At 40.7% G+C, this 13564-nt stretch overlaps 1 protein-coding gene across 2 annotated transcripts in view; it reads left to right on the top strand.

Moving 5' to 3' along the window:
- The window catches only part of Stxbp6 (syntaxin binding protein 6), a 256606-nt gene that overhangs the window by 236017 nt on the left and 7025 nt on the right, over positions 1-13564 (top strand). For both annotated transcript variants that reach the window (XM_090345319.1, XM_090345321.1), the window contains exon 5: positions 10594-10751. In XM_090345319.1, the coding sequence (XP_090201445.1) occupies positions 10594-10751 (158 nt within the window). The remainder of the gene's footprint in view (positions 1-10593; positions 10752-13564) is intronic.

The raw sequence follows: 13564 nt of genomic DNA, 5'->3' as shown, positions 1-13564 counted from the left end.
AGACTTTCCTGCCTTGGCTGGCTTCAATCAGCAATCCTCTATCTCAGCCTCCCGAGTAGCTAGGATTATAAGTGACAGCTACCAGGGCCTGACTTGGCTCCTTTTTCTTTTATTTGAGCTCTGCCCCTCCCTATCATCTTGGAACGTATTCTTACTATCTGGCAAAAATATTTCAGGCCTGTCTTAATTATCCCAAGGCTTGAAATTCAGTACTTTCTCCTACAATAAGTTATTGCTAGCTTTGTATGTGAGGATTGACTAATGCTGAAAAAATCACTCCTGCTAATGTTAGAACTCCCTTAACACAGACACGGTATTCCTTGTTAACATGTTATTTATGCTGATGTTCTTCAAAGTATGTGTATTGAATAGTTTACCTTATCGATGGTAAGAAACTGGTGAAACTTGAAAGGCTTCAAACAATTACAAGAACTAAGCATCAGATAAAGATTGGAGAACTGTGGCATCTTACAAGTATAGAGCCTGCATCTCCATAGTCTTCTCTAATTGATTGGGTCAGGTTTTGAGTGAACCAAAAAAAGTTAGACAAGGAAGTGACACAATCCACTTAGGAGTCTAGAAGGAAAATGAACTGGGAGCCTAGAAACCAATTGCAGGAAAACCATGCAGGTTGTGGGATCATTGAGCAGAACATAAAGTAGTCACATAGTGACTATTTATAAAATGGAGGGCAAAATGCCTTTGCTTAGATAGAATGTTCTGAACTCCATGGACATTTTAGATGTGAGATATAGTGGTCTAATTAGAGTCAAAGCTAAGTTGCAACATGGGAGACAGAGTAGATGTGAATTCTGGAAGTGCAGGACAGCAGATGGAGGAGAAAGATGCCTAGAATTTGACAGAACCAAATTCAAGCCCAGATCTTGCTGATCTCCTATTATTCCTATGCATAAAAATAAAAAATGCTTAGAAGGACCCCAAAATAATGAATAATTCTTGAAGCCAAAGAAAAACAACAGCCTTCAAAGGAACAAGTCAGAGAGCTTGTGGTCTAGTGCCAGATGGCTGGTGAGTTTGATGGAGCAATCTTAGGAGGGAATCCTTGCATGGAGAACTTAGTTACAGAGATGTCTGAGAGGTGCCAGTACTGAGCTTGAACTCAGGGCCTGGTCACTGTCCTTGAGCATTCTCAAGGCTAGCGCTCCATAGCACCACTCCCAGCTTTTTCAGTGTATGAGGTACCTAGGAATTGAATCCAGGGTTTTGTGCATGCTAGACAAGCACTCTACCACTAGGCCATGCTCCCAGCCCTCTTTCAATAATTTTTACCATGCGGAAAGTAAGAAAGGCAAGCTGAAGTAGAAAGCCTAGCAGAGAAGTTGTACCAGTTAATGACAGCTTCTATTTGTAGTCCTAGCTGATGCTAAGTGTCTACGACAGACATTGTTCTAGGTACCCTATTTGTGCATTACCTCAAGTGCTCCTCACATCCAGCCTCATGAGGTAGCTGCTAAACCAACCCCATGGGCAGTAAGGACACTGAAGCACAAACAGGGTCGTTGTTTGTTCAAGGTTGCCCAGCTAATGGGTAGTAGATCTCATGTATTGAGCAGAACTTTCAAATTATATATAGGTATAGATAGATAGATAGATAGATAGATAGATAGATAGATAGATAGATAGAGCGCTATGCAGGACTATATAGAACTAGATCTAAAGATCTATCTGTATTGATATATTCTTGAAATTATTGTGTTTAGAGCAAAATCTGCCCAATTAAACTGTAAAAAAAAGCAGAAACCTGCAAATCAGAGCTGGTCTGTCACCATATATTACCAGACAGGAAGCAAAATACAATTTGAACCTCAAAACAAGAGTTCCCTTTTGGAAGGTGCACTTCAGATAACCTGATATTCTCCAGGGCAGAGAGGGAGGTGGGGGGGAACAGGATGAAATGATTTGTCCCTGAATTTTAATTGGTTAGGGTTACCATAACTCTTGTAAGAGCATATTAATAAGAACCGAAATTAAATGCATACCAAGAGACTGATGAACTTTTCTGTATATTCTGAGTTTAACTGTTGAAACATGGATAAAATCCTGCATGTATGGTCTTTGTCATTGAGAACCCTGGAGCAGTGAATTGAGGTGTGTGTGAACTCGCAATTGGCCGTAGGATAGACTGTGGGAATAGGAGCTTTTTTATCTGAGCCTTTAGAGTTCCAGTAAATTACCTTAACGTGGCCAATAGAAGACATTTACCTGATAGATGGGTCCATTCCTCTTCCTCTGGTAATTCAAACAATAGGTAACTCCAAGGTCTTCAAGTAGACTCTAGAGTTTATGAGCTTACAGAGCCTTCTTGAGCACCAAGTGTATTTTTCTTTATTATGTAGCTCCAGGCAACAAACAAACTTCATGGTCCCTGAAATTAGCCACCAACTTGGAACACAAGTTAATTCTAGAACTGCCATTCAACTTGCTATATCTGTTCCACTGCCTCTATAATGCAAGCTTTTTTAATGTAATTACATGACTTGTCTATCTATTGCTAAATTGATGGGGACAGCCTGGATTTATTCCTTTTCTCCTTTAAGAATCAGTAAGTAGGTTTATTGTAGCATTTCTCAACACAAGAATTCCTCTATTAAGAGGTCCATGCAAGAGTCCTCTGAGTAAATAAATTTGGTAAACTTAACTCCAGAACACTCTCCTGCTCTCACTGCTACCTTCTTTATGCTCATAGTTTCTATTAGCTTGGTATCTGTTTTCCAAACAGAGCTAGGTACAAATGGCTCACATCTGTCATCTTAGCTACTCAAGAGGCTGGGATCCAAAGGAGCCCAGTTTGAAGTCACCCTAGGCAGAAAACTCCACTCAGAAATATAACCAAGGACTGGGAGTTTGGCCTAGTGGTAGAGTGCTTGCCCAGCATGCATGAAGACCCGCGTTCGATTCCTCAGTACCACATACATAGAAAAGCCAGAAATGGTGCTGTGGCTCAAGTGGTAGCCTTGAGGAAAGCCCAAGGACAGTGCTCAGGTCCCAAGCCCAAGCCCAGGACTGGCAAAAAAAAAGAAAGACATATAACCAAGAAAAGAGCTGGACTGAAGACATGGCTGTAGTAGTCAAGTGCTAAGAGAGCAAGCAAGGCTCTGAGTTCAGACCTGTTTTTTTTTTTTCACATTTCTTTAAAAAAAATCCAGCCAAGATCATATTTCACCCATTTTTACATAGAAGTGTTTTCTTGTAGCACTTTTAAAAATTCATGGGAGAAAAACATGGAAAGGAGTAACAATGTTCAAGAAACAGTGTTTATTGTCAGAGTGATTTATTGTCACTCTGACAATAAAACAGAGTTTTTTTTAAATCCACAGAGTTACTTTGGGAGGTTCTGACATAGCTGTTAAGAGATTCAGGGTCAATACAAGGTGATCATGTAAGCATGAATTCCCTTACCTATTAAATAAGGGTAAGTGTATCTTCCACATCTGACCACAGTAGCTGCCACCTAGTCAACAAGTCCCATCATAAATGAAAATTGCTCTGTGACTGGCTGATGCTGACACTGTGGGCCCTGCATAAGTTAACAGCGCTTCCTTTTTTATTAGAAGGGCTTATGTAGCCAGGGATTGTACAGAATTTATCTGATAAGTCATTACCACAAAACTACAAACCAGATTCAACCTTTCTGAAGAATTCCCATCTTAAAAGAGAATTACTAGAGGTTGTCTAGCATTGAAATGCAGCAGTATTCTTTAGTATTGATTAGTCAGTATGAAGAGCTAGACATTCACAAATCTTAAAGAAACCAGGCACTGGTGGCTCATGCCTGTACCCCTAGCTACTAAGTAGCTGATATATGAGGATCCGTTTAGAGCCAGTCTGGATAGAAAAATCTTTAAGACTCCTATTTCCAGTTCACCAGCAAAAAGAGAGGGAGGGAGGGAGGGAGGGAGGGAGGGAGGGAGGGGGAGAGAGAGAGAGAGAGAGAGAGAGAGAGAGAGAGAGAGAGAGAGAGAGAGAGAGAGAGAGAGAGAGAGAGAGAGAGAGAGAGAGAGAGAGAGAGCACGAGCGAGCACACACCAGAAGTGGTGGAGCGGTGGCTCACAGGGTAGAGTACCTGCCTGGAATGAAAAACACAAGTGAGAGCATGAGGTCTTGAGTTCTAGATTCCTCTTACACACACACACACACACACACACACACACACACACACCCCCCAAAAAGAAAATGCTATATTGTCTTTACTGTTTAAGGGGTACCCATGGAAATGGTTTTGCTAAGAAAATTATTATCATAGATGAAAAGATAATACGACTCATTTACTCTACTCAGAGAGAAAATTATTGTTGTGCAGTTAGGACATATAGTATGAGAGCCATAGTGTTTGGTCCACTAACAGGTTTAGTATGATAGACATCCCTGACAATTTTTGTGAGTTTCTTTTATTAGAATGAAAGCTAATAAATACATATAATGTAAATTTGATTCCCTGTAAGTTATTATGGGTAAGTGGGGCTTTATTGTGTAATTAGATTTGACTATAGAATAGACTTAGGCTGAGCAACACTGTTACTAAATTCTGCTCTTAAGAAATATTTTTGGCCAGGTTCCAGTGGCTCATGCCTGTAATCCTAGCTACTCAAGAGGATGATATCTGAGGATCATGGTTCTGAGCCAGCCCTGCACAAAAGTCATGAGACTCCTATCTCCAATTAATGACCAGAAAACCAGAAGTGGTGCTGTGGCTCAAGGGGTAGAGTGCTAGCCTTGAGCTGAAGAGTCAGGGACAATGCCCAGACCCAGAGTTCAAGCCCCATAATCAACAGGAAAAAAAAAAAGATTTTTGGATAAGTGTGTCCACCGATGAGTACAGATACACATATATTTATCAATCATTTGTTTTTAGATGATGTTCTATCTGCCTTATTTTCCAAAGATGAGTATGAGTAGTTTATACTTCAAACAGATGTATATGTATTTCTTAAAGGAAGTTCCTGCTGAAAATTCTGTTCAGGTGGCTTCTTTCTCTGTTGTAAAATTTAAATATTTTAGGGCTGGGAGTTTGGCCTAGTGGTAAAGTGCTTGCCTAGCATACACGAAGACCTGGGTTCAACTCTTCAGTACCACATACTCAGAAAAAGCCAGAAGTGGTGCTGTGGCTAAAGTGGTACAACCCTAGCCTTGAGAAAGCCCAAGGACTTAGACCCTAAGTCCGAGCCCCAGGAATAGCAAAAAAAAAACCCGCCAATATTTTATTACCAGATACAACCTGAAGTCCGGGAAAATAGACTTATTTTGTTGTGTAAGTTGTTTATTATATTCTATGCTTCTAAAATCTGTCTTTTTTCTCTTTTCCTGTTACATTTCAATATTTTACTCTTTTCTTCTCATTTTTGTATGCATTAAAAAAAGGATTTTCCATCTAATTGTTGGCTATAACTTTGCCTCAAATTTGCCTCAGTAAAAGCTGAATCACTTGACAATGATTTTATATATTTATAACATATATATTTATACATTATATATGTTAAAATAGGCCCTGCCTGGAGCTGATGAAGACAATCTCACTGAGGCGAGACTGCTCTGCGGTGGTCTCCAGAGACTGTAATTGGAAAAGCAGTTGACTTTATTTGCTGTGGTTGGCAGCTTCTTTCTGGGACTGCTTGAATAAATGTGGGTATTAATATGCTTCCTGCCTATTTAGAGAGAATTGCCATTCTCTCTGCCTCAGGAGGCTGATTTATTTCCAGATTTAACTCAGTTCACTATGATGGTCCCTACCTTGTGAGTAAAATATCCTACCTGAAAAGCATGCCTTGATTGCATGAGTATATGTATCGCGTCTTCTGTGAGCTTCAAAGCACCTAGTCTCATGACTAGGATATGGAAAGGAAAGAGGGAGAGATGCAATGGAATTTGGCAGGTTTGTGCCATTTTTTGCAAGATTCTTTAAAGAGCACATGTAAACATGAAGGCAGGTGGAGAGAAATTTATACTGAGCATTTGCAGGCACTTTCTATACATCTCCACAGTAGTGTATGAGATAGATGACATGACCACATTTAAGAAATGAAGACTGAAGACTAGGTGAATTAGATCACTCCCTTGAAGTGATTCTGCCAATTGTGTCAATATACCAGTGCCTCACAAATGGGAAGCATTTTGTGAATAGTTTCAAATGTTGAATACATCTTTCAGGGAGCAATTTTCAGCACATACTAAAAGCCTCAACACATTTCATGCAGTTTGAATCATAATTTCATTACTAGCAATTATTTGAGTTGTAGGTAAAGTTCATGCATGTGTATCAGGCCAGAAAATTGGTAAAGTTGGCACAGTGTATAAAGCCATAGAAGAAGCAATCTTCAGTTGCATGAAGCAGAAGAAGAGAATACAGACTTGATGTAGAGCTGGGGTAAGGAGCTGAGCAGCTTTGGGGATTATTTACTGAAACAAAGACCTCAAATGTGAAGGAACCATGAAGGGTGAGATAATAGTTCAGATTTGGACATCCTGACTTACTTTTAGTCAGTTCTGGGGCTTGAACTCGGGGCCTGGGCACTGTCCTTGAACTTTCTCAAGGCTAGCATCCCACCACTTGAGCCACAGCACCACTTCCAGCTTTTTCTGTGTATGTGGTACCAAGGAAGGGAACCCAGGGCTTTGCTAGGCAAGCACTCTACCACTAGGCCACACACCTGGTCCAGACATGCTGAATTTGAGATGACTTTGGGAGGCTGTGCAGTAGAAAAGCATATGGCTCTAAGCTCAGTAGCACAACCTTGTGAAAAGTGAAAGACTTATCCAACAAAGCCATGATGTGGGTAATAGTGGTGTAGGAAGAGTCAGAGGAAGGTAAAGGATAGAATCCTGGAATTCATAGTATAAGTAAGAGATCCCAGAAAGTCAGTGAACAGAAGATTCGAGATAAAACAGAAGAAAGAGTAAGGACTTAGGGAATGGCTGGCAGAGTGAACAAGGACCTTGTGACCCAGCTGGTATTCATAGAAGCCATGACTATACTCCATCAAGCATCAGAGACATAGCATTTGCAGAGCTGAGAGGAAGGGAAAAAAAGCTTGAGACCTGAATCTTGACCAAGGTGATAGGATTTCACTGAGCCTGGATAGGATTGAAACTAAGGAAGAAAATCTAAACTGAGATAGAAAATCTCAGCTAAGATCTGTTCAAAAATCTTCTGCCTAAAATTAACTTAAGGTAGATTTCTTATTTATAGGACCCAGCAGTATAACCTTTATATGGTGAAGATGGCATTTGTTTCCTTTCAGTTTCCTTTCTTTATATATGTATCCAGGACCAGTTAAACAGTATCCTAAGTGGATGTGCTGTTACCAGATATTATATACAACATCAGTTTCAAGGAAGTCGTGGCTTATCCATAGCTCATTTATTCCAGAAACACAACTGTGTGTAGCTAGGAGATCCTATGAGCAGTTTTGTTACTCAGTCTTGCAAAATGGGATGGCAAGATTGTGACATAAAATTTAAGATGTAATTTTCTTCGTTCTCATCGTTCCTGAATTAGGCAATGTGGGATTAGACAATGCTGAGTTTCTTCTAACTGGTTCTGGAAGAAGCTTCCCAGTGCTGTGCGGGGCTGAGAATCCCCATCTTATGCTAGCCACATCACACACATGCTAGATGGAATCCAACCATCAGAGCCATGGTTAGGAAAGAAACTGAACTTCGGGCTGATGGATCTTAGAAGCCATGCATTGATGATGCCTTTTCTAATAAGAAAAGACAAGTCTTGGTTATTTACACTTTAAATTGTATGGCTACTAATTGTTAAATCCCTTCAATTTCATGTATTATAACTATGAAGTTGCATACTCCCAACCCCATGTTTTCCTCTGTGAGTGAAATCCTAAATTGTGAGTATATGAAAAAAATGAGAAAGGGATTTCCTTGCGTCTTCTCTCACTCCTCTACACCTTCCAGTCCCTTACCCATTCACCTTTCCCATCTATTAGCTTCATCACTTAACTTGTAATATGGCATCGGCAGTATCTTCATTTCCCAGTGGGAGAACTTTGAAGACAGAAATGATCAGGCATTACCTTGGGAAATGAGCTGTCACAACCCATCTGCTTGCTACTTGGCTCATGATTCTGTTACAGTGGTTATAAAGAAGGTGCAGCTGGGAGTTTGGCCTAGTAGTAAGAGTTCTTGCCTAGCATGCATAAAGACTGGGATTTGATTTCTCAGTACATACATAGAAAAAGCCAGAAGTGGTGCTGTGGCTCAGGTGATAGAGCTCTAGCCTTGAGAAAGCCCAAGGACTGTGCTCAGGCCCTGAGTTCAAGCCCCAGGACTGACAAAATAATAATTATTATTATTGTTATTATTATTAAATAATAAATATTATTATTACTATTATTATTATTATTAGCTTAGATAAGCCAGGTGTGGTGGCTCACACCTGTAATCCTAGCTACTCATGAGGCTGAGATCTGAGGCTCAAGGCACTAATGTCCAAGAGATTCTTATCTCCAACTAACCTCTAGAAAACTGGAAGTGGTGCTGGAGCTCCATGGGTAGCCTTGAGCTGAAGAGCTCAGGGACAGCACTAGGTCCAGAGTTCAAGCCCCACAACTGAAAAAAAAAAAGAAGGTGCAGAATAACAGGTCAGTGGAAAAACCAGTGTCCAGTGGTAGCCATGTCATTTCTCTGGTTGCATGATCTTTTAGACACCTCTTTACCCCGCAATCTGTCTTCTCAGTAGAATATTTTTTGCCAGTCCTAGAGCTTGAACTCAGGACTAGAGCACTGTACTTAGACTTTCTCAAGGCTAGAGCTCCACTACTTGAACCACAGCACTCTACTAGGCCAAACTCCCAGCCCCCTCAGTAGAATTTTTGTTCAATCAAATGATATTTATTTTACCAGTCCTGGGGCTTAAACTCAGAGCCTTGAGCACTTCCTTGGTCTTTCTCAAGGCTAGAGCCCTATCACTTGAGCCACAGCACCATTTCCAGTTTTTCTATATACATGGTACCAAGGAATTGAACCTGGCTCTTCATGCATGCTAGGCAAGCACTTTACCACTAGGTCAAACACCCAACCCTTCAAATGATGTTTTTGAAGGTGCTTCATGTTACAATACCTTATGTAAGTGCTAGGCAGTGATGACAGGCTGTCTTCTACAAGTATGATATGAAAGCAAAGAGGATACCAAGCTTTCCCCTAAAGGTGTTCTCAAGTCCCAGCTCTTCTCTCTCAATTGTACTCTGTCAGATGTTTCCCAAGCTCCAGCTTCTCTGCTTCTCACCCATTTGTACTATGTTCTCTTCATCTTCATGTGTTGCTAGCTACATCTGGTGACACAACATTAAGCCCATTCTTCCCTTAGTGTGTGGTTGAAGCCCTTGAAATCCACTCCTAAAAAAATAGAAAAGTAGAAAACCATTTCCTGAGTGCTTCCTCTACTTTGCTTGCCTGACCACAGACTAACCACCCCCCACCGCCACAGAAGAGACTATAAGGAGTTTTTGCAGAATAAATTTCATTTCTATTAAAAGTTGTCTGTGGCTAGATGTATCTATGCCATATATAAAATTAAATGATGTCATAAAGTCTTTCAAAGACATAAAGCTATTACTTAAAATGTCACTGAGTATCTTCCACTCAATACTAACAAAAGCTATAAATTTTCTTGGTTGTCATATTGCAGGTTGCTAGTTCTCAGTAAGTTAGACAGTTGGAAGTTCTTCAACACTGACTTTTACTGCTTGGTCTTGGAAAATGGGATAGCAAAACTGTGATGTAATAATTTTAAGATGTAATATTTTTTTCAAATTTTTTTCATATATTTTTATTGTAATTATATTTTCAACTTTCTTTGGTATCATCATTCCTGAGTTAGGGAGTACCAAATTTCTTTTAGCTGATTCTGTAATTATTTGATGCCATACAGTACTTAGAACCCTTATTTTATATAATAGAGTCCAACCCTCTGAGCCCAGGTTAGGAAATAAACTGAACTTTGAGGTGAACTTTGAGGCTAAATCATAACTCTTAGAAGCCATACATTAGTGGTAGATAAAAGGTATATAGAGAATTATTCTAGGAAATCTTTGTGACCCTATTCCTTTGATTATTCACATAAACTTCAGGTCAGAAGGAAATAAGGACATATAAGAATGACATATGTCTTACTATACTTTCCTAATGTATGAACATCTCAGGATTCCTATTTACCGTGACAAGCCAAATCTTAGCCCAGATAACCCCCATCTCCTCCAGCCTCACCAGTAAGAGTGCTGGCAGAATGGATAGGTGTAGAAAGAATCAACCAGGATTTTGTAAGTCCTGAAGTGTGGCTGTGATTGTTCATCCTCTATGTCAGTCAGACAGACAGAATGTAACCTAGGCTCCAGGGTTCCAAGCCAGCCCACGGGGTGAAAAAAATGAGACTCTTATTGTTAAATGATGATGGTGATGATGATGATGATGATGATGATGATGCATGGTTCCATTGATACAGCACCAGCCTTTAGCAGAAAAACCAAGTAAGAATTCAATACATAAACAAAGAAACTCTTCCTGACGCCGTTGCTTGTTGAGCTGAGCCAGCTCCTCATGTCCTTGCTCTTCTCTTCCCAGGAAACAGCATCCTTCATTCAGCTGCTGATAGTGTGACCAGCGCAGTACAGAAGGCCAGCCAGGCCTTGAATGAGCGCGGGGAACGGCTAGGCCGCGCGGAAGAGAAGACAGAAGACATGAAGAACAGTGCCCAGCAGTTCGCCGAAACTGCACACAAGGTGGGCCAACAAAAGGCAGGAACCTCAGCTCTCGTTGTCAGGGAGCAGAAGAGAGGGGAGCTTGCCAAGAAACTCTATTTCAGTGTATTTCCTATGGTGGGAGAAACAAAATGAAGCCTCTTCTTATTCCCCATCTTCTCTTGGCAATCTCCATCAGCTGCCAATTACTTAACAGAGTCACACAGATTGTCTTCTCATAGTTAGTTTCTTCTTTCCCATGTCCCATGCTTATCTCTGACCTTAAGATCTTGACTTTGTGTTAAGAAATATAAACCAGGCTGGGCTACTCAGGAGGCTGAGATCTGAGGATCACAGTTCAAAACCAGCCTGGGCAGGAAAGTCTGTGAGACTCAAATGGTAGAGCAACAACCTTGAGCCAAAAAGCTAAGGAGTAGTGCCTGTGTCCTGAGTTCAAGCCCTAGTACCTGTACACACAGAGGTAGATAATAGGTAGGTAGGGAAAGGGAAGGGGGAGGGAGAGGGATTACATACATACATACATACATACATACATACATACATACCACCTTTAGTTTTCATACAGAAGTTTAAGGCTCAAGTTTCAGCGTTAATAGAACAATGAAATAATGTCTCATGTTCTTGCTCTTGGCCAAAACTTTCAAGAATCCATGGTGCTATTGCATCATCCTTTGGTATTGTTGCTTGCAGAATAATTCATCATCATAAAGGAACTATAAGTTAAACGCACCAGGTGCCACTTTGGGGCCCACTAGAGTGACAACTATAAAAGGCTAACAATACCGCAGTCCACAATGTGGAACCAAGAGAATTCTCATCCATTGTACTTGAAACTGTCAAATGCAATAATTACTTTCAAATGATTTTGCCTGGCACCAGTGGCTCGTACCTATAATCCTAGCTACTCAGGAGGCTGAGATCAAAAGATTGCAGTTTGAAGCCTGCCAGGGTAGGAAAGTCTGTGAGACTCCTGTTTCCAATAAGGGACTCAGAAAAAGCTGGAAGAGGCTCTGTAGTTCAAATGGTAGAGTGCTAGCATTGAGCAAAAGAAGCTCATGGACAATGCCAAGGCCTAGAGTTCAAGCCCCAGGATTGGTTAAAAAAAAACTGCAATATCTATTGAAGCTAAGAATACTATTTGTGGGCACATAACACTAACATACCTGATTTCATGTATACATCAAAAGTCTGGTGTAAGAAAAGTGATAGCAGTTTTACTCATAATTACTTCAACTTGGAAACAACCTAAATGCCCTATCATAGTATATCTTGATACTATGATACAATACCATAAGATTAAATTAAATATTACTGAGCAAAAGAAGCTGGATATAGGGAACATATTGTATGAGTCTACAGTTCAAGTTTCAAAAGTAAATCTATTATAACTAGGCTCGAAATAATAACATTGATGTGTGATGACTGGTAAGAGTCAGGAGATAAACTTCGGGGATGATGAAATTTCTATATCTTTGCATAATAATGGTTGCACAAGTTTATGAAAATACGATCATAAGGGCTGGTGACCTTGAGGCTACTAGAATGTGATTTCCACCCTATTTCTTCTCTAGCACATAATTGATGTCCTATATCACTTATCATATACAGAGCAAGCTCTCACCTCAGAAGTTCCCCAGAGAGAGTGGCTAAGTGTGTGCGGAACTGCCCCTGGATCTTCAATGGACTTTCCATGTGACTGGGCTCTGCACAGTTGCCTGTCCATTCATAATTCACTGATATCTGGCTTTCAGAAAGGCAGGATGGTAGGAAGTTACCTAGCAGCCATTATCTAAAGCAGCCATACACTGAAAAGAAAAGAGGCCCCACTAGTCAAGTGCTAGAATTTATGGCTATCATTGCATTTAGAGTCGGTCGACTATTCTTTCTGGCTTGTGATTTGAATTAAGATTTCCAGAAACAACTTGGGTTGATGACGTGTATTATCCTATCAACATCATAATTTTCAAGTGACCCTGGGAGGAGGGGGGATTGCTTCGACAGAATGTCCCACTCTTGCTGAGGAAATAACAATAGAAAACCTTTATGTTGCAAGTTAGAACCAGCAACAAGGCACCAAATAACTAGGTCTTGGTAGTTCATTCCTGTACTCTAGCTACTTGGGTAGATCAGAGTACTAGGTGAGCCCAGGCCAAAATGTTCATAAATCTCCTTCTCAACAGAAAAATGAGCAGAGTGGTGTGTGCCTGCTATGCAAATATGATGGCAAAAAGTAAGCCCCTCTGTCAAAAATAGCCCGAGCCAAAAGAACTCCTATGATAAAGTACCTGCCTCGCAAGTGTGAAATAGTGAGTTCAATCCCAGCTGGGTGGTGCTTGTGACTCAATCCTAGCTACTTATGAGGCTAAGATCTAAAGATCATGGTTCAGAGCCAACCCAGTCAAGAAAGTCTGTAAGAATTTTATCTTTAATTAAGCATCAAAAAGTGGTGCTGTAGCTCAAGTGGTAGAGTGCCAGTCTTAAGTGAAAAAGAAAAGCAAGAGCAGCAAAATCCTAAATTCGTGAGTTACCTGCACGAAATGAAAAGAAAGGAAAGGAAGAGGGAGACAGAGAGGGAGACTGGAGGACAAAGGACAGGGGGTGGGGGAGGAAATGGAAGGAAGAAAGGAAGGAGGGAGGGAGGGAGGAAGAAAGGAAGGCAGGCAGGAAGGAAGGAAGGAAGGAAGAAAAGGGAGGGAGGGAGGGAGGGAGGGAAGGTGGAAGGAAGGAAGGAAGGAAGGAAGGAAGGAAGGAAGGAAGGAAGGAAAGAAGGAAGGAAAGAAGGAAGGAAGGAAGGAAGGAAGGAAGGAAGGAAGGAAGGAAGGAAGGAAGGCAGG

The sequence above is a fragment of the Megascapheus bottae genome, chromosome 14 (genome assembly GCF_031878675.1).
Source record: "Megascapheus bottae isolate mThoBot1 chromosome 14, mThoBot2.hap1, whole genome shotgun sequence".
Lineage (NCBI taxonomy): Eukaryota > Metazoa > Chordata > Mammalia > Rodentia > Geomyidae > Megascapheus > Megascapheus bottae.
Note: the sequence above shows the minus strand (reverse complement) of the source record. Positions and strands in the feature narration are given on the sequence as shown.